General features: G+C 38.9%; 1 protein-coding gene across 4 annotated transcripts in view; it reads right to left on the reverse strand.

Annotated features, from left to right (window-relative positions):
- Srr (Serine racemase) overlaps positions 1-22,001 on the reverse strand; it is a 60,175-nt gene that overhangs the window by 30,260 nt on the left and 7,914 nt on the right. For 2 of the 4 annotated variants that reach the window (XM_083113829.1, XM_083113822.1), the window contains exons 2-3: positions 21,241-21,454; positions 2,337-2,453 (exon numbers count right to left, since the gene is read on the reverse strand). In XM_083113829.1, coding sequence (XP_082969955.1) covers positions 2,337-2,453; positions 21,241-21,453 — 330 coding nt within the window. In that variant the 5' untranslated portion in view covers position 21,454. The remainder of the gene's footprint in view (positions 1-2,336; positions 2,454-21,240; positions 21,455-22,001) is intronic. The other 2 variants (XM_083113846.1, XM_083113838.1) reach the window with 1 other exon arrangement.

Here is a 22,001-nt window from a genome sequence, read left to right on the forward strand (position 1 = left end):
GGAAGCATGCCACTTGCCTGCAGAATCAAATCTCCACTTAGAAAGCTACCAAAGGCACTATAAGCTTGAGTTATGAGGTTACGTGCAACTAGGTCCAGTGCTAGTCATTTTGCTGCCCTGGGCAGTGGCAGCAGATGCCGCTCCCTTTTTTACACAGCAACGGGAAATTGAAAATCAATATATTCCTAAGTAAAACATCAAACTATAAAATAAATAATGAGACTTATTATGCTATTTCAATCCTATTAAGCACAAAAGGATATCTCGCTCGACCATAGTTGAACTTTAAAACATGCGACACTAATTTTATATTATTATTATTATATTTTATGAAAACTCTCTCTCTTAAACCTATCTTAAATGTAACAAGTATTAGGAAAGAAATGAAGGTTTGACTTCATATGTTTACTGTTGTAGCTCTGTGATATTGGATTTTCATAAGAATTACATGTAATATTCCTGGATCTCTCGCGTGGGTGATCTAAAGTCTGAATTCCTTACCTGCGTTGTCCCCGCTCTGGCTCAAATTAATAAGCACCCTTGGAGGTAAAGGTGGCCGAAGAGTGGTACTGATTACATTGCCTCCAAAATGGCCGAGATTGAGAATATGTGTGGCCCTACCCTCACATCCCCTAAATGTGCCTTCATGACATGGTGCTATATGCACAGGGAACTTTACCTTTACCTTTGCATGTAATATTCTTTTTCGTATAATGCTATCTTGCATAAAATGGAAACAAGCGTGTTTCAGACATGATTGACCGAAGATAATATTTTTATTAGCCTTAATTTCCAAAAAAAAAGAACTTTGTTCGCTACTTGCCAAGGTTACAGACAAAGTTAATAAATTCAAAGTTGTACACTCACATTAGGTGCAAAATCATGAGCCTTCATCAGTTTAAGGTCTCCTTTGGTGAATTTGTTTTATTATAGCCGAAAGCACTTTTAGTTCATGTTTTAATTCAGTAACCTTCATGTGTTAACATTCCGGCAAGTTTTCTACACTTTTCAGACAAAAGATCAGATGGCATGTCTTCATGCTTACTAATATCATAAAAGAAATTGAAAAATTCAGTATGATGTTAAGCTCCTCAAATCTTTGTCTTAGAGCTAAAATAATCATCAAGGACCTGGTAATAAAAATCAACTTTGTACTGTTTTTGTGTATCTTCAACATTTTCATCATACTGAAACTGCTTCTTTTTTCGATTTCGGCTCTGTACAGTGTTGCCTATCTTTGGATCATCTATACCTAAATTCGATGCCAATTCTTTCTCATCAACTGGGATTCACAGGTCGCCCCCCCCCCCCCCTGATGCCTCCACGAGTGGAGGGAGGAAGGCCCTGCCAGGCTGCTAAGTGGCATCTAAGAAACTTTGAAATATTTCATCACTTCTGCTTTTTTCAAAGCGCTGATATGTTTGCAAGAAATCATCTAATAATAATAACCTAACCTAACCTAATATAACAGCATCTAACACATCGTAGATTAATGTTTTGAAGACATTTGCTCATTACATTACGTGGAGTAAAAAGTCATACCAGATAACTAGTGAGCAAAGGAATGTAAAGCCACACAACTGGTTTGCAATACGCTGAGCTTCATGTGTGACCATTCGGACAGTTTTATTGTCTCCAATTATTTGAAGGAGCGCATCATAGACCTCTCCCACTTGATATCTCAATGGAGTTAAGGCATCGAATCTGCTTTCCCACCTTGTGGCACTCGGTGGTTTTAAAGTGAGACTACTGATAATGTTCCTTCTAAATGGTAGGTTGGCATATATTAACTTCCAAGTTATATAATGTAATATTAATATTTCAAAAGGCTTATTTTTTTCTTCTCTTCAAATTTTGCCGCTCTGGGAAGTGGCACGGTTCCCCCCTCCCCCCCTTCCGCTGGCCCTGCATGTAACCAATTTCACTGGCAAGTAGAGTGCTTTCAGCCACTATATGGGTGGAATTCTAGTCGCACAATACACTCCTAAAGTCACTTTATTAAAATTGACAAAGAACAAGAAATGAGACTTGATATTAGCAATCAAACTTGATATTGTTTTTTTTTTTTTAAATATGTGTGTGTGCATTTTACAGAAGGCAGGGTTTAATTGTTAGGGAGTAGAAATATCTGTATTTCAAACATAAAACTCAATTAATACAAGATTAGTAGTGAATTGAGAAAAATGTATAATGTATATTTATTTATATATGCCTTTAGAATGATTGTTCCATGTGTAATAACTACTACTATATTAGTGAGTATTTGCTGCATTGTGTACATTTAAGATATCGACTAATGGTGAATCATGAAATCTGATATGCAACTAGGTACTTACAACGCAAGGTGTGATTTCTATTCCATTTTTAATTTTGAAAGCAGCTGATGTGATATCTTCAAAATGAATCTTCTGTGGACTGGTTGCTGAACACCAAGGATCCTCATCTTCTACTGCCTAAAATTAAGAATATTATCATGAACAAACTGTTTTAATCATTCAAAATGTATCAAGTCCATGTGAAGAGTTAGCTCAAGTCAGCAGAAGATATCTGCTTAGAGCAATAAACTGTATGTGAAGCTATTTGATTTTGAAAATGAATTTGCCAAGTTCTGACATGGCATTTTAGACTATGTACCAGAAATTTATGTCACTTATCTTCTTCTTTCGGTAAATTGCAACAATGAGGATTTAATTTGTTTTTGTTTCTTATCTAGTACATTTCTATATGTAGGGTTACACATGTTTGCTGCATTTAACACAGACCTATTGCTGATTTTCATATATTTTCAACTTTGATTTAGTGCCTGTATTCCTTAAGAAGAATAAGTTTTTGAGGTCCATGTGCAGTCACTTATGAGCCACTGCAAAGGCATTTCCACCTATCTGCCTGTGAACTGAGACCATTGTCAAACTTTTTCCTTCATTAGTAAACTTGCTGATGTGGTAAGCATGCACAGAGATATTGAATTCTTATTTGCCGAGAAATTTCTGTAAGTTTTAGGCTGACAGAGGGAAAGAAACCACTCCTCTTCACTGGTGCAAGTATGTATAGGGGGCAGAGGCGAGGCGTCCGGTCATCGGCACATGTGGCGATGACCAAGCAAAATAATAAAAATACTGCATTTTTAATATTTTAGAGAAGAAGTAAAAAATAAGTCAGAATATTCTCATATTTGTTTGAAATAAGCTGAGCAACATCATGAAACGGCTAGAAATACGAAAGGGATTTGCTAAGTTTAGCGCATCGGAATGAGAGCCAACACTCGCACTACGTTTCCTATTGAAGGCAATGGTGTTCGTTGGCCCAGGTCATCGCAGAAAATGTGCGAATCTCTCTACCTGCTCGGAAGACAGCCAACGACCGCTTGAAGGTCTGGTCATAAAAGGCCTTTATTTTTTCAACTCCCATGTTTACTGCAGGTTTTGTCTGACGTTATCAGGATTAAAATTTTTCCGAGTGCTATTTCGTTCATTGTAAAGCATGCAATGCAATGATCTAATACAAACAATTAGTGATGTCGTGAGTGAAAAAAATTTAAATAAACTGAAAAATCAGACTTTCTTTCAATTATGTTAGATGAACCATCTAATGTTAACAGTGGTTCTCAATTGTTAACTGTCTTGAGATCTGTGCATAAGGAGGAGGGTTTATTGGTTTTACTGGTGTGAGTACTGATTGTATATATGACAGGTTATTTGTTCATGTAAAAATTGTCAATAAGTAGAAATTGGAGGATAAATTTATTTTTTGCTCAAACCTTGTATGACGGGTTGGCAGTTATGTCGGGCCATTTAGCAGATTTGCAAGAGCAGGCCCAGAACAAGGCATTAGTTATGGATTGCTAAGCTCCAGTATAGATTTAGTGCTGTTCCAGGGAATGAATGAAATACCATGTGTTCTTATCCACTTTGCCACACAAGAATGTTAAAAGAAAACCATCCCATCCTTTTCACAACCCAGGTGGTATTATAAATCATGCTTAGTTAACACAGTTGAACAGTACAGGGAGCCAATAGCCTAATTGACTTTATTTCTAATATTTGATGACAACTGAAATGGACCGGGCAGGTGTGCACAGCGTATGGATTTGTGCACTTCTTGCAATTGTTTCAAACAATATTTTTACTGAAGACATTTTCTCCTTTGATGAAAAGTTTCTCTCGGGTTACCGATCAGGTGAATTGTGGAGAAGATTCCAAGCTTTCGAGAGCTAACGTCACTCTCATCTTCAGGGTAGAAGTGAGAGTGACGTTAGCTATCGAAATCTTGGAATATTTTTGGCGTTTACTGAGGAGAAATATTGTGCCCCCCCCCCCCCTCCTCTCTTCAAGTTGGGAAGATCGACCCTGACGTTTGACAAGTCTTGGGATGACTACGTAAAAATGTCACGCTTCGCCACTGATAGGGGGCGTCATCTTTAAAGTAACAAAAATTGCATTTTGAAGCTCACTTGATTAGTGTTGCAGCCTCGAGGTCATTTTGTAAATAACAGTTGATACCTCATGTAAATTTGAGCTGTATAGAGTCTGCCCTACAATTTTATTGTACTTTTAAGGTTTTCACTTGACTCTTGTAATACAACGAAATGAACCATACCAAATTTCCAAGAAAAGCTTGGGTGGTGGACTGACCTATTTTTTGACTCCCCTCCACAAGGATGCTCATGAAGGCAGACATAATTTATCTTGTGTGTGTGTGTGTGTGTGTGTGTGTGTGTGTGTGTGTGTGTGTGTATGACTGCATGTTGATAAAACAAAAATGAGAAACGCACCTGTAGTGGTTAATGTGCAGATAAAATCCAACATGTCTATCCTACAGATCATGGAAAAGTAATGCATTATGTTAGTTTCTTGCATACCTTCTATCCTCCCCAGTTTCAACTTCCTTTTTTACTTTTTCCCTGGTGAAGATACTCTGTAGGAAAGGTTGGATTATATCTGCACATTGACCACTATATGTGCATTTTCATTTTTGTTTTATCAGTGTAAGTGTGGTAACATGGGTAGTTGCCAAGAATTTTAGTGCATGTTCATTGATTGATTTGATTTATTTTACTTCATTTTTCTGCCAATTTTGCCTAATCACAAAGATGAGGATGAGTGATGATATTATGATGAAACTGATGAAGGAACACTCACAAAGAACACCCATGCCCAGCCCAGGATTCAAGCCTGGGACGCCTGGCATTGTAGCACACTGCTAACCACTCCACCATGGATGTCGGCTTTCAGTGTATGTGTGTGCATACACGTACACTTGTGTGTCCATGTTAAAGTTTTCTTCTCTGTTTCACTGTATTTTCAACAATTATTTACCAATGTACTTGTACTCTTGGACTCTTGCCCCATAGTATGATGGTAATATCTGGATGTATCAGGATTTCAAAGATATGCTGTAAGAACACAGATAGGCAAACTGAAAGGGTGTTCCTGTTAATAACAGTAGTGAAGAGAGATTTCAACAGTGATAGCTGGCCCTCACCTCAGGCACTAACAGACATAGAAATCTGGTTAAAAGTATAGTGGTATACATAGGGCAGTGGCTTCAGTGCCAATAAAAATAATACATTACAAGTTTCATTACTTCCAAATGTAACACGTTACTATTACTTTACTTTGGAAGATATGTATTACATTTTCATGCAATAAACACGTCTTTGAAATTAGGAGTTCAGTGGAAAAAGGGTTCATGCCACTCAGCATTCAATTTGTTCTTCTTGAACTTGTCAGGGGCTCCAGTGGCGTGTCCAGGTTTTCAAAAGGGAAGGAGGGTTATGTATGCTTTCTTTTTAAATCTTGTGGCATGTGCCTATACTTAGGGTGACCATACATCTCGTTTTGACCAGGACAATCCCGTTTCAGGCACGTGTCCTAGTTGTCCCATCCATATTATTAAAAACCCACTATTTGTCCTGTTTTATAAAAGTCTAGGAGTTATCTTGAAAATGAAGTCTAAATTTGAGAGACATTTCATGCTATAAAAGATGTATTATTTCGTGTGTGTTCCGTTATTTGTAGAGCCATGAATAAGCATACTTTGAAAGAATGTAAGGTTATTGCACCTTGACACAAACTCAAAAGATAAATCTAGAGTTGTGTGTCTGAAATGTGGGGGAATTATAAATGGTTGGTGAAGAATAAAGTTGTTCTCAAGAAGACTGGTTTTTCTGCTAAATACTTCTGGCATTATTCAACTTCAGCGTAGGACTAACATCAAAGTTTGATCAGAATGGACGAGAAACGCTATCTATGTAAGTCATACCAAGATTATAATAATACCTTTTGACAACGGGAGATCATATTTTATTTATTGTTTATGATGTATCATTTATGTGACCCATCCTTTAATACATTTAATAAATGATAATAATACGTTAATAATAACAACAACAATTTTATAATTAGGCCTAACTGATTTTTCAGGAGAGAAGGGTAAACTGATCTCCTTAAGATGTCCCATTTTTGGGTCAAAATACTATGGTCACCCTACCTATACTTCACTACAAAATCATTTACAAATGCCCGTCTATCACTTGATTTTAAATATCAATTGCAAGAAGTGGTCTTGCCAAATTGTGTCTTGTCCTGCAGAACAGACATGCATTCATTCACCCAATCAGAGTACTTGTATGGGAATGTAGCATTGTTTATATTGTTTCCAAGATGGAAGCATTGTGTAAAAATATCAATCAATGAGACAAACAAAATTCAACCTTGTTACAAAATAAGAACTATGTAATAATGGGATTTTGATGATATCTTCTGGACAAGGAAGAGTGATACTAATGAACATCAGGTTTTGGTGTCTGGATATGCATTCCTGCCTTCTGATTGACATGTGCTCCTTGAGAAGCATATATGCTTCTTCTATAGAAGAAACCCACAAGTAGTTGTTTTTTTTAAAATTTGATTTTGATGATTATTATTTAGCCCAGCATTACTGCCACATTTGGCTAATCGCAACAATGTGTAAGAATAACAATGTAATGAAATTGATGAAGGGACACACAAAGGCCACCCATGTTCAGGTATACCACAGAGGTCAGGAAACCCACAAGTAGTGTACACTCCTACACAATGAGCAGAAGTTTTTCATCAAATCAGGGTCACCGTTAGGGGTGTGCGGTGCATGCCACTCGCGCATTGAGGGGCCTCACGCTTCGAGATATTTAACATTATTGACTCTTTTATTCACATTCATTTCTCATGAAAAATTGATTACATTAGAATAGATAAAATAAAAGAGAAGAAGCTACATTTGGAACACATCTTTATTTGCAGTCATACTATAGAAAAGGAAACCGAAATCAAAAAGACAGCGAGCCTGCTGTGAAAAGAAAATTTCAGCATTAACAGTGGAGTTCTTTGTTTGTGGTCCCAACCTTCTACCAATTCCCTGTCATGAGCTCTTTGCTTTGAATCCGAGGGCCCAGGCCCGAAATTTGAGGATAGGGAATTTACGATGTGGGTAAAATGAGAACAGATGTCAAGAGATAGACCCTGGCAGTGAAACTTGTCCCAGTCGGCATATTGCCTTCTGTGTGAAACGGATTCGTAGCTAAATAGGAATAAAGATTTTGGGGTGATACTTTTATTTCTACTTCCTTGAAACCCAGAGAAGAGGCAGATTCGCGGATATTACCACTATGCCAATGAACCAAAAAAATGCTAACCCTGGGGTGGTATTTGAAGAGCAGATGAGGGTGAATTGCCCCTCTGGTTTCTCCAGTCCCCTGTGGTCAAAGTTGAACTGATTTTCGCCGGCTTCGGGGGAAAGTAGAGGTCGAAGAACCTTGTCCTGTGGTTGTTAATGTTTTGCTCATATTTTGATTATGTCCCTTTGCTTCAGGAACTGTTAACTGAAATTACTCACATTGGAAAATCTTCAAATAGCACAATGGGCTCTCCTCCCTCGCCAGATTAATGACAGAAACTTATGTGATGTCAACATTTGACTTCGATTATGGGATTGACCAGGGCGCACACAGATGCGCGGACCACATCATCAAAATATTTGTAGGTGATTTTTTCTTAAAATAATATAAAATTTAACATGTATATATTTTTCGTAAACATATGTAATATTGTAATATGTAGAAAAAAGTTTACACGTTGGCACTATGCTGCAATATGTGCAGTGAGGTAGAGGGAGGGGGAAACCAGAATATATATATCCTTAGTAATCCATTAACTTTAGTTGGTTTGAAGTCACTTTTACTACCAGGTGCACCGCATTTAGTCCGTTAGGTGAAGAGAATGAAGAATAAATGCTTTATGAAGATTATGACATGATGTGGGTGAACGCCATTGGTCTTGGGTGGGAGGGGACGGCTGCCCTTGGAATTGACGACTGGTACACACAGGGACGTCGTTAGGGGGGGCACGGGGGGGGGGCACTGGCCCCCCGAAACGTTCAAGTGGCCCCGGCAAACTGTTCTACATTTGCTGAAAATTTTACTTTCATGACAAATATTGCAAAATAGTTTTTCAGTGATTTTCTCTTTCAGTTAGAAACACTGTTCTTAATTTGAGTGACACGAACCCAAAACCACATTTCTTTCTAGTTTTCCTGGTTCTAGCTATACTGGATGTCAGTGTAGGAACCTAGAACTTAGTTGTTTCTCGAAATTTTGAGGGAGCGGTCTTTCCACCCCTAGCAGTCTCAGGTCAACAACAGGCAGGGTTGGGCGTTGAGTGTTGCCGTTGCGTCCAAAGAATGTTTTGAGCTTGAGTAGATTGAAGAACGACCGCTTGTACAGCGGCAAACCACATATATGCAAACAGTTACAACTGGTCCCGAATCACAGCGCAATACACGCTAAATAAGTATAATGGTGGCAGGATGCCTCATATCTCCGGGTAAGTAGTATTATTCGCACCAAATATCTATTCTACTATTGAAACAGTCTAAAACACGCAACGTGTTAAAAGTAAATATCTTCACAAACTGTACGATTTCTCGAGTCGCATATTTTTCTCGATTTCGTGAAGACCGATTTTGAGAATCCTCCTTAACAACGATGCCTCCCCGATTGCGCAGTGATAGCGTTGTTGCCTTGTAATCGAGGGGTCCCGGGTTCGATACATGGGTGGAGGTACACAGTGGTCCGGATCTTACTTTAAACTGTAGGTCCAGTCCCGATTAGCCTTACTGTGCATAAAGTGGACTTAAAAACACCAACTCAACTCAACTCAACTCCTTAACAAACTTTTCGAAGAATCGAAAATTTAAACAAGAACAAGTAAATACATTTTTGTAATTTTGAAGTAAATTATTATTATTATTGTTATTGTTTTGGGTATTTTTGGTTCGTATAAATCTGCCTCACACAGTAAGCTTATTTTGTTGAGTCAAGTACAATAACAAACCCTTGCAATAAGTCACTGGAAAGACATGTGAGGTTGCACATATATTTAAGCATCTATAAATAAATAATAACCCGTGGTTCGACAGCCCTGGAAGGGCCTTGGTCTATCTCCCGACTGCCAGTCCCTCCCACAATCCTACCTAAAATTTTAGAGGTGTGGAGATCTTTAACCAGTAATGGGGTGACGTGGGGTCAGCACGTCGAACCCCCAACCGTTATAGGGGATATCCGTAAAGAATAATTATATTCTTGTGGTATGGAGTCGTTGTCATTTAACAAACTTTATTGATTTATTCCATCAGCATTATTTAAAATGTAGTGCCATACTGAACTTACCAACTTAACAAAGGCACATTGATTGCTAAATGAGACATTTTCCTTGTGTTGCAGAGCAGGTTCAGTTTTTGGAGTATTGCAATGTTTTACACAGTCCGTTCGAAGAATTTTGAGAATGTTGATGTTTTGTCAAAGGGACCACCCCCGAATAAATATCTGTGGATGTTTTACAGGTTTCATCGTATTTAAGAAGGTAATTTTTCCCGTGCAACTTTCCTCCGTACAACATGTCTTTTGCCACTCAAGCTGAAGAGCCGATTCATAGGTGCAACGACCTTGGCAGAAAGAAACTGATTGGCATCATGTTGACAAAAGACTCAAGAAGTCCCGCAACCGACAGAACTCGAAGCGCTCGGATCCTACGGTGACATACACTTTGGTTGAACACAAACGGATGCATTGGTAGGAAATGCAGTGATTTTATGGGCCGTCCCTTTCTGGGAAGTCGGGGACCTTTTGAAAACACACTTTCCCTTCATGCACACTAGGGGGCCTAAGCCAGGTCACCCTCTTCATCTGGCTCTGGTTATCGGCCGCGCCGAAACGCACTGCAGGTAGCTAGGACTTTCTGGGTTAATTACTTTATGGTTCAGCATGGACATAGGCTTTTCAAATTGCTAGAGACAAAATTCTACTGTTTGTCCCTTTTCTGGCGGGAGATGAATGACAAAGATGTCGCGGTTCCTTCAGGTTCCCACACTCAACCCTTGTGCTCATAACCTGCAATGAAGGGAACGGCCATAATAAGCCTTTGTAATGTACCAACTTGATATCCTCCCTTGGTAACTTTCCACTAATTTTCAAGAAACATCTGCTTCTTTTTGCCCTACTGTGTTGATTGGTCGAGAATTGATGACTGTCAGTTAGTTCGAAGAACAGTTTGATCCAGGAAGTGGTTTCGTAGTTAGCTTCTGTAAACGTGAGATTCCGGTAGGATCACGGAGTGCTTGAGATCTCATTTTCATGCATTGCGAGTGAAATTTCGATTGATTTGGTTAATTTTACTTTGCTCTTCTGCCACATTTGGCTAATTGCGAAGATGGAGATGAATGATGATATGATTAAATTGATCAATACACACAACAAGCACCCATGCTCAATCCGGAATTCGAACCCGGCACACCTGGCATCGTAGCACGATGTGCTAACCACTCCGCCACGGGGGTAGGCGAAGTGAAATTTCGAGTGTGAAGCTGCCAGTTTGTTTTCCTCTCGAAAAAGTTGAAGTAGGATCGACTGATCGACCAAATGTCCAACACATTGACTTTCTAAATTGGTGTCCGACTACCACACAGGAAACCGGGTTTGACTCCCAGGGCGGTTGATCTCACATATGATGAAGAATAAGTCACATTTCAATTAAGGAAGGAAACGAGGTATGTGGTCAACATTTTATAGTAGTATGCATGCTCTAGAAATAATACGTTTCAAAATTCTGCATATTTTGTGATTTTTCTTCATTTAGCCTTCACCAGGGTTGTCAAAGGTCCATCTACCCATAACTTCTATGGGTTTTATTGGGTTCCGTTGCAGGACCGGAACCTTTCTTCTCGCACAATTTAAATTTGGTCCTAGTAGTGTATTGTTCCATTAAAAAAAGGTTACTGGATCGTATTTAAATGATCCGGAAAATATTCCTGCACCGAATTTTAATTGATCCTGGTAAAAAGGTTCTTGGACAGTGTTTAAATTCAGCCGCAAAACAAGGTTCCTGGACCGTATTTAAATTTTACCGAAAAAAGAGTTCTTGCACCGTATTTAAATTCATACGGAAAAAAGGTTCCTGGACCAAATTGAGGCCAAGAACCCACTTACACTTGCTGATTTTCTCTCCCGGATGTGAAATGAATTTATTTACAATACCTGGACCATTAACAACCCTGGGATTGTTAAAGATTAGGGAACGCATACATCCTAATTTGTTCTATAGGATTCCGTTATAGGACCGGAACCTTTTCTCTCGCACAATCTAAATTCGTACCAAGTTGCGAATTGTTTCATTTCAATACAGAACTTTGACCCTATTTAAACTGATTCGGGGGAAAAAAATGTTCGTTGACCGTATTTAAATTCATCAAGAAATAAGGTTCCTGGACCGAATTGAAATTCATCTGGGAAGAATATTCCTGGACCGAATTGAAAACTTTACAAATGAAAAGTTCATTACGGTCCAGAACCCATTTACGCTTGCTGATTTTCTCTCCTGGACCGGAAATGAATTTATTTAAAATTCCTGGACCTTTAACAACTCTGGCCTCCACCCGCAAATGCAGACGCTGTGGCTGCTGCTTAGGCGGGAAAGTTGACTACACATACAAATAAAATTAATCCAAAGTTATATAGCGAATAATAGTTACTTACATAATAACATCATGAAATACGGAGAGCCAAATTACTTATCAAGCATTTTCTGTTATTTGCCTATCCTAGTGGGAGCGAAAATCATTTGCCCTTGCTGGTGAACTCGGTTCCTGCAAATTCAAGACGGCATTTTCTAATGTACATTTCTATTTGGGCCGACAACTCCGTGGTGGAGTGGTTAGCAGGTTACGCTACGAAGCAGAATGTCCCGTGTTCGAATCCCGGCCTGAAAATGTGTCTTCTTTGTGATGGTCCTTTCATCAAGTTAATCTTAACTCATTCTCATCTTCACGATTAGCCAGAAAGTGTAAGAAAAGTGAAGTAACATGATAAAAGTCAATCATTTCTATTTAGTTATTTTACGCCGCTTTTCTACCTCTTGGCCCCTTGGGTTAAATGCGACGATGAGATTCAATGCTGATCAGAAAGGAATAACGATGCGAGAGACATGATGCAACCACACCTGTCCAAGGTCCGAACCTGGGACCTCTGGTTTCGTAGCGCGTCATGCTCATGCTTCGGGAGTGGAATCCTTTGAATGAAAAACTATAAAAGTAGGGTGAAAGAAAACGACATTGTACTGTGCAAAAAAAGCCATGTTTAGGTTCTCTAAAGAAAAGTACAGTTATTCAGTAAAATTAATTTTGAAGGACAAAGCCTCCGAAGTGTTTTTCCATTCGGTGACGCGTGGTCATCACATCGAGTCCCATCTAGTTTTGAGAGTGAAATTCGCTTACATAGTGATTTCAAGTAGCTTCCCAATTGTCCTCACGATGTTAGGCCATCACAGAAATTTTGGAGTTTCTACCAGGGATCGAACCTTGAAAGACTAGAGCGCAAGAATTTGAGCGCGCGGGAATTTTGTTGTTTCTATTGCCATCATATATTCAGTTTTGCACGCGCAAAGAAGATTACTTTTAAGAAACTAGATGTGTGCATAAAATTTCATATATATCGTCATAATTCTCCAATGTGTACAGTACGACGCCACAAAAGACAATGCATGTCCCATAGAATAGTGTTTAAGGGTGTCGCCTTGCACTAAAGGCCGCCGGATTCGATTCTGGTATAAACAATATACATGGGATGCCTATCTTGAACTCATTACACAAACATTTCATTTTTGCACCGTTGTCATACTTGTACTTACACCTGATACCAGCACCCTTTTATATCTAAACCCACGGAAGAGAGATTTCTCTACTTCTCAATTTTCTTCGAGCAAATTTACAAATCTAAGGAGTAAGGACTAATGACATTGTTCTTGGTGTCTCAAAAATCTAACATAAGAGAAAATACATGGATTTTTAAAGACTGTCTAGATTCCATTAAGTTAATAAGTTCATTCTGTATTTAGATTCCCGAATAATGGCCGTGGATTTCGCGAGTCTATATCCGTAAATTTATTGGGGCTACAGGAGAAAATAATGTTCTCTTCCAACAAGATTGTATATATATATATATATATATATATATATATATATATATATATATACTGTACATATACTTATGTAGGCCTATATGGTATATTAATAGTTTGTTAGTTTTTAATGGTTTGATAGAAAAAAAAATCTTAAGTTTTGGGCCCCCCCGAACTGATCAAACTAGCTACGTCCCTGGGTACACAAAAGGTGAGGGACATTTTATGTGAGAGGTAAGCTACATTGTGCTCTCTAAAAGAATTTCCCTCAACTATACCATACCAAAAATATTTATACTTTCACAACACGTGTAAAGAATAGCGTTCCTAGTGAAAAGTGTTAGATAGGGGATGTTGTTCGAGTCTTGGGGGTAACGGGGGGGAGTCTTTGCATAAGCAAAGGGACTTAGCTGGGAATACAATTCTCCCCCCCCCCCCCCAACACACACACTGCTAAGGATTTTAAGTAACACACAAATATTTATATTCGTTTATGGATATATACGTACGTACACATGCTGTTGCTGTGAACCACCGACAACCTTTCACAGTATGAAGATGACATCAATTGATTAATGTGTCAGGTGGCCATCATTAATGTGAACAACTTTTCTTGATAACGTTTTGTTCGATGAGGTCTCATTTCGACTTTACGACTCCTCAAAAATCGGCATTTTTATCCTGTATGTTTACAGCTACGAATCAAATTTTTCTACCGGAAAACTACGAAATCTTCATTATGCTACGGATAGATTGGAAAGGATCGCCCTCAGTATATTATTATAACTTAGCGAGTCACTAAAACACAATAAGCAACAGTACGTGAATTGAGCTAAAGTTAAAATCAGGCATGCTTTTCTGCCAGCTTCTCTGCTGGCACAATCCCGCTTCCATAGAGTACTAATGTCTTTAGTATGTTGGTAAAAGTTCCCCGTGAATAGCACCGTGCCATGAAGGCACATTTAGGACATGTGGAGATGTGGAGGTAAGGCCCTACACATTCTCGATCTCGGCATTTTGGAGGTAATGTGATCAGCACCATGCACCAGCTGCCTTTACCCCCGAGGTTCCCCCCGGTGCCCATTTATTTCAGACTGGGTGAACCCCAGAGCGGCTTTATGTGGGGACAAGGCCAGAATAATTCCAACCTTAGATCACCCATCCCGGGAATCGAAACCGGGTCTCCCGCGTCAGATGCCTTCCTGACTAGACTCTTATGTATGTTTGCAACGATGAATCTGTAGTACATGGCTACATACATAACTACAGGATAAAATATGTTTTGGGGGAGCTGATAGAAACAGGTCCTTAAGTAGCAAAAAGTTATATAAGAAATTTATTATAATTATGCTATATTAATAACCAACCGTATTGGCTTTAGCGTATAATTTGACGAGGAATTGAAAGTGTATACATTTTCATTTTTCAAAATATAAGAGTCTCGCGGGTATAGCTCGCACAGGGCCTAGCGCTTCCTAACGGCGGCCCTGCATCTAATACAGAAAATGATTCCCTTGCACTTGAAATGGGGTCGAAGATTTTGTGTCCCTTGCAACCAGACTGGTATTTGAATGGGGGGATGTGGGAATCTTTCCCCGTGATTTCAGCATCTTTTCCTCCTCTGCAGGTCCCTAGCGCAGGAGCCTATGGGGCTTAGCCCCTCTGGCACTGCTGTCAGCCCCCTTCACATTAGGTAAAACTATTTTTTGTATAATATGTTTAGTGAAAAGTGAAAATGCAGACAGCAGCTTTACATTCATTCATCTTGTTTATGAGCCGAAGTATAGGTAGAAGATTCTCTAGGCTTTAGAATGTTCTTTTTTAAGGGAACTTCTTTATCTGTACCTTCGCTGCCCCTTCCACATCTGCGTCAAAGGTCACCAGCTCCAAATTTTTGGGAACGAAAGGGAGTTTTATTGCTTCGGGCAGGGGTGGAATGTGCTGTAAGCACTATGATTGAATATTGTGTATATTTTCTTGCATGATATAAATATCTGTATCGTCAAAAGTAGTATGAAGTGTGTAGTAAGGGATGATGTCAGTAGAAGTCAATGAACGCTTCAAGAGATGTTTTAGAAGGTATAGAAAAGGTAGTATTTGCATGATATTCCTAAATTTTATGTTTTACATTAATTTGATGACCCCCTCCCACACACACACGTAATTTACCTTCATTTAATAGCTACTGTTAAACTTTCGAAAATGGACTTGGTCTACTCTGATAACCCGTGAGCCCCCCTGGACATCAATTCTAGCTTCGGGCCTGCTCCTCTGGTTGATAGGAGCCGCTGTTAGGAAACACCAGTCTCCAAATGAACTATAGCCGGGAGTCCCTTATATTTTGAAAAATGAAAATATAGACATCTTTCATTCATCGTAAAGTTCTACACTAAAACCAACATGATTATTTGTATTGCGTAATTAACCCCCTCCCCTCCCCTCCCCCAATATAGAAACCACAGACGTAATTTAGCAGCGTGTAGAAAACAACAGGGCCAACAGCTTTTCTTAATAAGTTTTTGCCAGTTCAGGCCTTATTTTGGCGCCAAAGCCCTCGAAAGATCAATCTTCTCCTTTATGTATGTAGCCATGCACTACAGTTTCATCGACGCCACCGACATTCTTTCTGTCAGATAGCTTATTCTATGGAATTAGTATTAGTATTCTATGGAAACAGTATAATTCTAGCAGGATGAAATTACCGTGATTAACCCTTCCTTCCAATTCATACTTTGATTGATTGGTTGATTGATTTGGTTTATTTTACTTCACTTTTCCTCCACTTTTGGCTAATCGCGAAGATCGTTCGATTAATGCATTGTTGCTTATCGTACAGGCCCGTAGCCAGGAATTCTATGTAGGGGGGCGAAGTCAATCCTAGAGGGGGCACATTTTTAATTGATTGTGTTGCATTGGCAGATATAACAGGGTACACAGAGGCATTTGCCCCCTCCCCCAAAAGAGATAAGTAACAGAAAAGGAATGATATCTTGAAACTGCAACGAAGAAAAGAACTTCGAGCAACATCAAATAGCAATGTTTCGATAATGACCTTTCCAGATTGCCAAAGAATATGAAGTTTAACATACGTAAATACTCAGGTAGGCTAATAGGGACTGTATCTACTTGATATGTATAGGTCGATAATGTTAATAGATGATTAATATGCACCAACAACTTTGGGCCTATCTGCAGAACTGATTAAGGGAGCCCTTTATAAATGATGCTTCATAATGATTTCCTCTTGTTTCCAGTATGCAAGATTCTTACGTACAAAGGAATCTAACGAGAATTCAACAACACCATTGTGTTGTGTTATGCAAGAAAAATAGAATTAATTAAATAATAATGGTTATATATTACCTACATTTTGATGAATTGTGTAAAAATTTGTAGCTAATACATATTTTTTGTACTTGCTAAAACATTAAAACATGGGTCCCTTAGTCCATTACGGACTCTATTTCTTTCAAAGGGGAGACTCTTGCATCACTACAGACAACGTTTGCCTACTGGTTACGTTAACTATTTTGCAAAATATTGTGTGAATTGTGTTATATTATAGTTGAAATACATTTTTTGACACCTGACAAACAAATAGGAATCCCCTGATTGATCAATGACTTCTTGGAATACAGTGTCATCATTAATATTTCATATTAAGTTTCATAGAAATAAATTGTTTTAATAGGGTGCAATAATTTCACGGGGGCACCATGGCATTCTCTTTAACATTTCTTTTTTTCATATAGATAGTTTGGCTCCCAGGGCCGACTCCCGCCGCTCCATCGCTATGGCTCTGAACCTGGACTATAAGAAGAGCAGATACTGCGAGCGAAGCGAGCAAGAAAATTTTACGAAATGTTTTTTATTTGTATAAAATTTGAAATCGAGGGGGGGGGGCAATTGCCCCTCTGTGCCCCTTGCAAGTGCCCTAGGGAGTATGGTAGAAAAATGCAAGGAACACGTAAAAACTAATTCCATCATGAGTATCCAATTAATTGTCCTGCTATTCTTACATTCTGCTCGTCTTGTTTTTTTACTTAAATGTTTGCTTCCCCTAGAATGGATTTCTGTCCATGGTCAGGGGGAGGGGACAATTCCCCCTGCCCCCTGTAGTTGCGGCACTGTTTATGAGTGTCTCTTCATCTATTTCACGTCATCCTTCATTGTTGCGCTTAGCTAGAAGTGGCAGAAAAGCAACGCAAATTAAAAAAAAAATCAAATATCCACTCCCTCTCTCTACCACACCATTACCAAAAGATAGACTTGGGAAACAAAAATTTAAGCAATTCGAAGTTCATAGCAACACATCCAAGAAAAACATCCAAACACATTAGGCACCTTTAATACAATACTACTCAAAATGTCACAACTGTTCTAGATAATGAAAATTGTGAAATCATTTCCCGAAGTCTAATCTGGAAGGGGGGCCCCCAATCCTGATACGACATTATACGGAATCCCATACACCCTAATAAATCACAAAATAAATAAGTGTCTTTGTAATGTTGCTAGAGTAACACATGATATAATTGTAAAGATTAGTGAAAATTCCAGGTTGGAATTTGTTTTTGTATTTTTCACAGGGGGGGCAGAGCAGGCTCTAAGGGGGGCAGTTGCCCCCCTGCCCCCCTCTAGCTACGGGCCTGTTATCGTATCTGGTGTCCAGCGTTGGAATTCGATATTTTTAGCTTGGGGATGTTTGGTCAAGTCACCATTCAATCTCATCATCGCATTTAACCCAAGAGATAGAAAAATGGTACATTATATTAATAGCTTGTTAATTGTTAATGGTTTGATAGAAAAAAATCTTACATTTTGGTTTTGGGACCCCCCAAACTGATCAACCTAGCTACGTCCCTGTTAGCAGTAGTAGAACAAGAACATCCTTACAGGTATTATTGTGAAGGTAGTTAAACAATGTTATGTGCAGACTAAATTCCATGAAAGGTGGAAAACTAAGTAAACTCTAGAAGGTTTTTGTGCTACCACTTGAAGATACGGTACGGTGCCTTGAAGACAATGATACCATGTGAGGAGAAAGTGCTGTGTATTTTTTTTATTTTCATAAATAATTTGTACTATTGTTTACATTTGGCCTCACAATAAATTATGTATATATCAGAACACAAATCTATCCATTTTTTAGTTTTCAGTACGTTGGGCCAACGTAAAAACCACGCGTATCCGAGGTAATCTCGGTCCCAATTAGCTCGGATAATTGCGAGTCTACTGTATATCCAAATGCATATATAGATGTGTGTGTGTGTGTGCGCGCTACGGTCTATCCTCTTCCTTTCATCTTTCACCAGATTTAGTTACATCGAAAAACCCAAGAGCGTGGGAAGCGTCACACCCTAAAATTCCTGTCTCTCAGTATCAACACAAGGAATCTCGAACAAGTTGGAGTCACAAAGAAACATTTCACCTGTGTTCGAGCGGAAATTTTCTTCTGGCATGTTTTCACTCCAAGTATGCTGTCTCCGTTTGAAACTTCGGTTTTCACACAAACTGATTACGAATGGAGCAAAATCTCGAAGGTTTCGTTTCTGATCTTCCTTCTATTCTAATGTGATCACGTTTGCACAAGAAATGAATGTGAATTAAATATTCAATACAGGAGCGTAAATAACACCCCCGCAATCCCCGCGGTGCAGGGTGGGGACGCACGAGCTTTAGTGGGGCAGTAAGAATGAAAAATTAAGAGAAACCGATAGTTCCCAAAAGTTTTCCTTTCGGCGTTAAAATATATTTTCAACCAAACATATTATTTTAAAATTTTTACCAGTTTCTACATTGATTCAAATTACATGTATGTATTTTCATATTTTTTCATAAACCCACGCACACTAATCAAGATATCCACAAGTATCAATAACAATAAATTGTATTGTACAGATTAATCTGTATTGATATAACTTGACAAGTTTAAAAACAAGACGCTGCAAATAGCTGTTGCACAGCTCACACCACATTTCCCCTCTCCATTCTCCGCAGCGACGTTGGTTGGCAGTGTAGCAGCCTGGAGGGAGCGGAATGGTCTAAGGATTTTCAACGAAATTTGTATTCGCTTTTTCCTGGGCTATTTTCTACCTGTCGGAGTACAGAACTTCAGCTCACCTTTCGCCAACGAATCTTTTTCCTTCTTTTAAAACTTGAACTCCCCGATGGCGCAGTGGTAGGATCGTCGCCTTGTAATCAAGGGGTCCCGGGTTCGATTCCTGGTGAGGCACATAGTGGTTCGGATCCCACTTTAAACTGTACGTCCAGTACCGATTAGCCTTACTGTGCATAAAGTTGACTTACAACAACAAATCAATCCAATCCAATTCTTTCAAAACTTGAGAAACCATCCATTTAGATACTCCCGTGACGGCGCTTGTGGACTCGACAACATTATACTTAAGTTTATGTAACTCCTTCTGATTTCGCAAATATGTTGCAACATTGTAAACAATTTATCTGACCTGTCCTCTAAGGGGCTTTCCAGAGCAGATTGTGGATTTCGTTGGACCCGGCATGATTTGATTTTTGCATTTCAAAAATATGCGGAGTAAAGAGCAAGAACATTTCAGTGCTTTAAAAAAGAACACAGGCAAGCGTGTTATCAGATTGCCTTCTCGTAGTGATTGTTGTACGATAAACAAAAGAACACCCACCCCACTCGGCTTTTTTTAAAAAAACGATGCTCGATGTCGCATTCAAAAAATGAAGTCATTCGCCCAGAAGCTTCTCTTCGTTATAAACCTTAACGCGCGTGCGTAATACTACAGTTTACGATCCGCGCCCCGCACGCATTTTCAAAGACCGGATTAAATTAAATGAACCACTTATAAACTGATATAATATGAGCAGGCACCGTCAATCTACACAGTAAAAATTGTTTGTCATATTTGTTTTAGCTTAATTTTGCTGAGTTGGCACCACTCGTAGTCTCCAGGCCAAACCAGTACGTAGAAGAGTGGTGGGGAGGATGACGTAATAGGAAGTGCTCCGAAGCGATCTGCGCATATCGGGACTTAACTTGTCAGGCTATAATATTTGTATTGAAACAGATCTATTAATAGTGATAGTAATAACAATAATAATAATAATTATTATTATTACATAAATAGATAAAAATTAAAATATAGATATAAAAGCATTTGTATAAACACAAGCTGTTCTGGCAGTCAAGCAAGATAAATATAAAATGCAAGACTTATTGTTAACAAAAATTATTTGTTCCAGTTGATTAAAAGTGAAGTTCCTGATTGCTATTTTTATGTAAATTATTTTTGTTATTAAATATTAATTTTGTGGACAGTGAAAACAAAACTGATTCATCCCAATCGAACATTATCGGGGTGTAAAGGGTGACTTTTCCTTCAGCATCCAAATGTCAATCCCCCTTCCACCTAGTACACTCTGGACTGCATTTTGCAGACTAGCGAGGCTCTGGCGTCTAGGCTCACAGCCAGTATAATCCTCTGTGTGTTGTGTGCTGACCATTAAGTATTTGTGATTGTCCTTTCATCCAGTTCATTGTATCACCATTCATCCTCACCTTAGCCAAAAGTGGCAGAAAAGCGAAGTAAAATAAATCAAATAAATCAATCAATCTAACATTTACTTGACTCTTCAATTAATAAACTTTATATCATGCAACAAACATTAACAAGTAATTTGTTTATATAATTTTTACTCCTTGGCAACTCGTTCGTGGGTCCAGACCCCTCCTGTCCCCCCCCCCCCACCACTAAATACAACCTACCTTTTCGTTGCGAACAGGCTTTTCAAACGGACTCGTCTTGATCGAACCTTGTCCGTTGCTCATCTTTGCTCGAGCGACAACAAAACTATTCGACTTTTCAAATTTGTGCTTGCTGGTCTTCATCTGGGAGTCATGTTCCGAATGGCTGTCAACCACGTGGACCCCATCCGTTTGTATCACACCGTTACTCTGCGTTCTGCGTATGGGTTCCATCCTGTGAAGAACAAAATACCAGTGTTGATGCTTCTCTTTAGTTTTAAATGGCAAAACAAGGTCACTCTTCTTGATTATGAGGGTACATTGATAATGAGGTTGTTTGTTGCATCACGATGCAGCCTTATGCTGGTATTCTCTACCGTCTGGGGTATATTTACATGCTAGTTCAAGTGCTACTATTCATGAACTTTGAACATGCATTCCCATTCGCACCAACCAGTATAGAAAACTAGAGTTGCTGAAAGCAGGGTCAGATTTCAAGTGTTGTCACCCAGTGTAACCCCCCTTTTGGCTCAGTATTCCTAAAATAGAACGTCAGAGGCAGTGGCGTAGCAACATATCTCGAGATTAGAATGCCATGTTCTATAAATTTGAAGTCTCAACGCGAATCGATACAAAAAAATATTCAGGGATACGTCAGCAAATTATCATATTAAAATAATTATAAATTACTGATGAAAATTATATTTAATTATTTCACTCACCCTAAAAATGTCTTTCTCTGTTTTCCTGGAGCTGAAATCTGAAGCTATAGGAAGGAAGGA

Source organism: Lepisma saccharinum, chromosome 2 (assembly GCF_977018435.1).
Source record: "Lepisma saccharinum chromosome 2, izLepSacc3.1, whole genome shotgun sequence".
Classification (NCBI taxonomy): Eukaryota; Metazoa; Arthropoda; class Insecta; order Zygentoma; family Lepismatidae; genus Lepisma; species Lepisma saccharinum.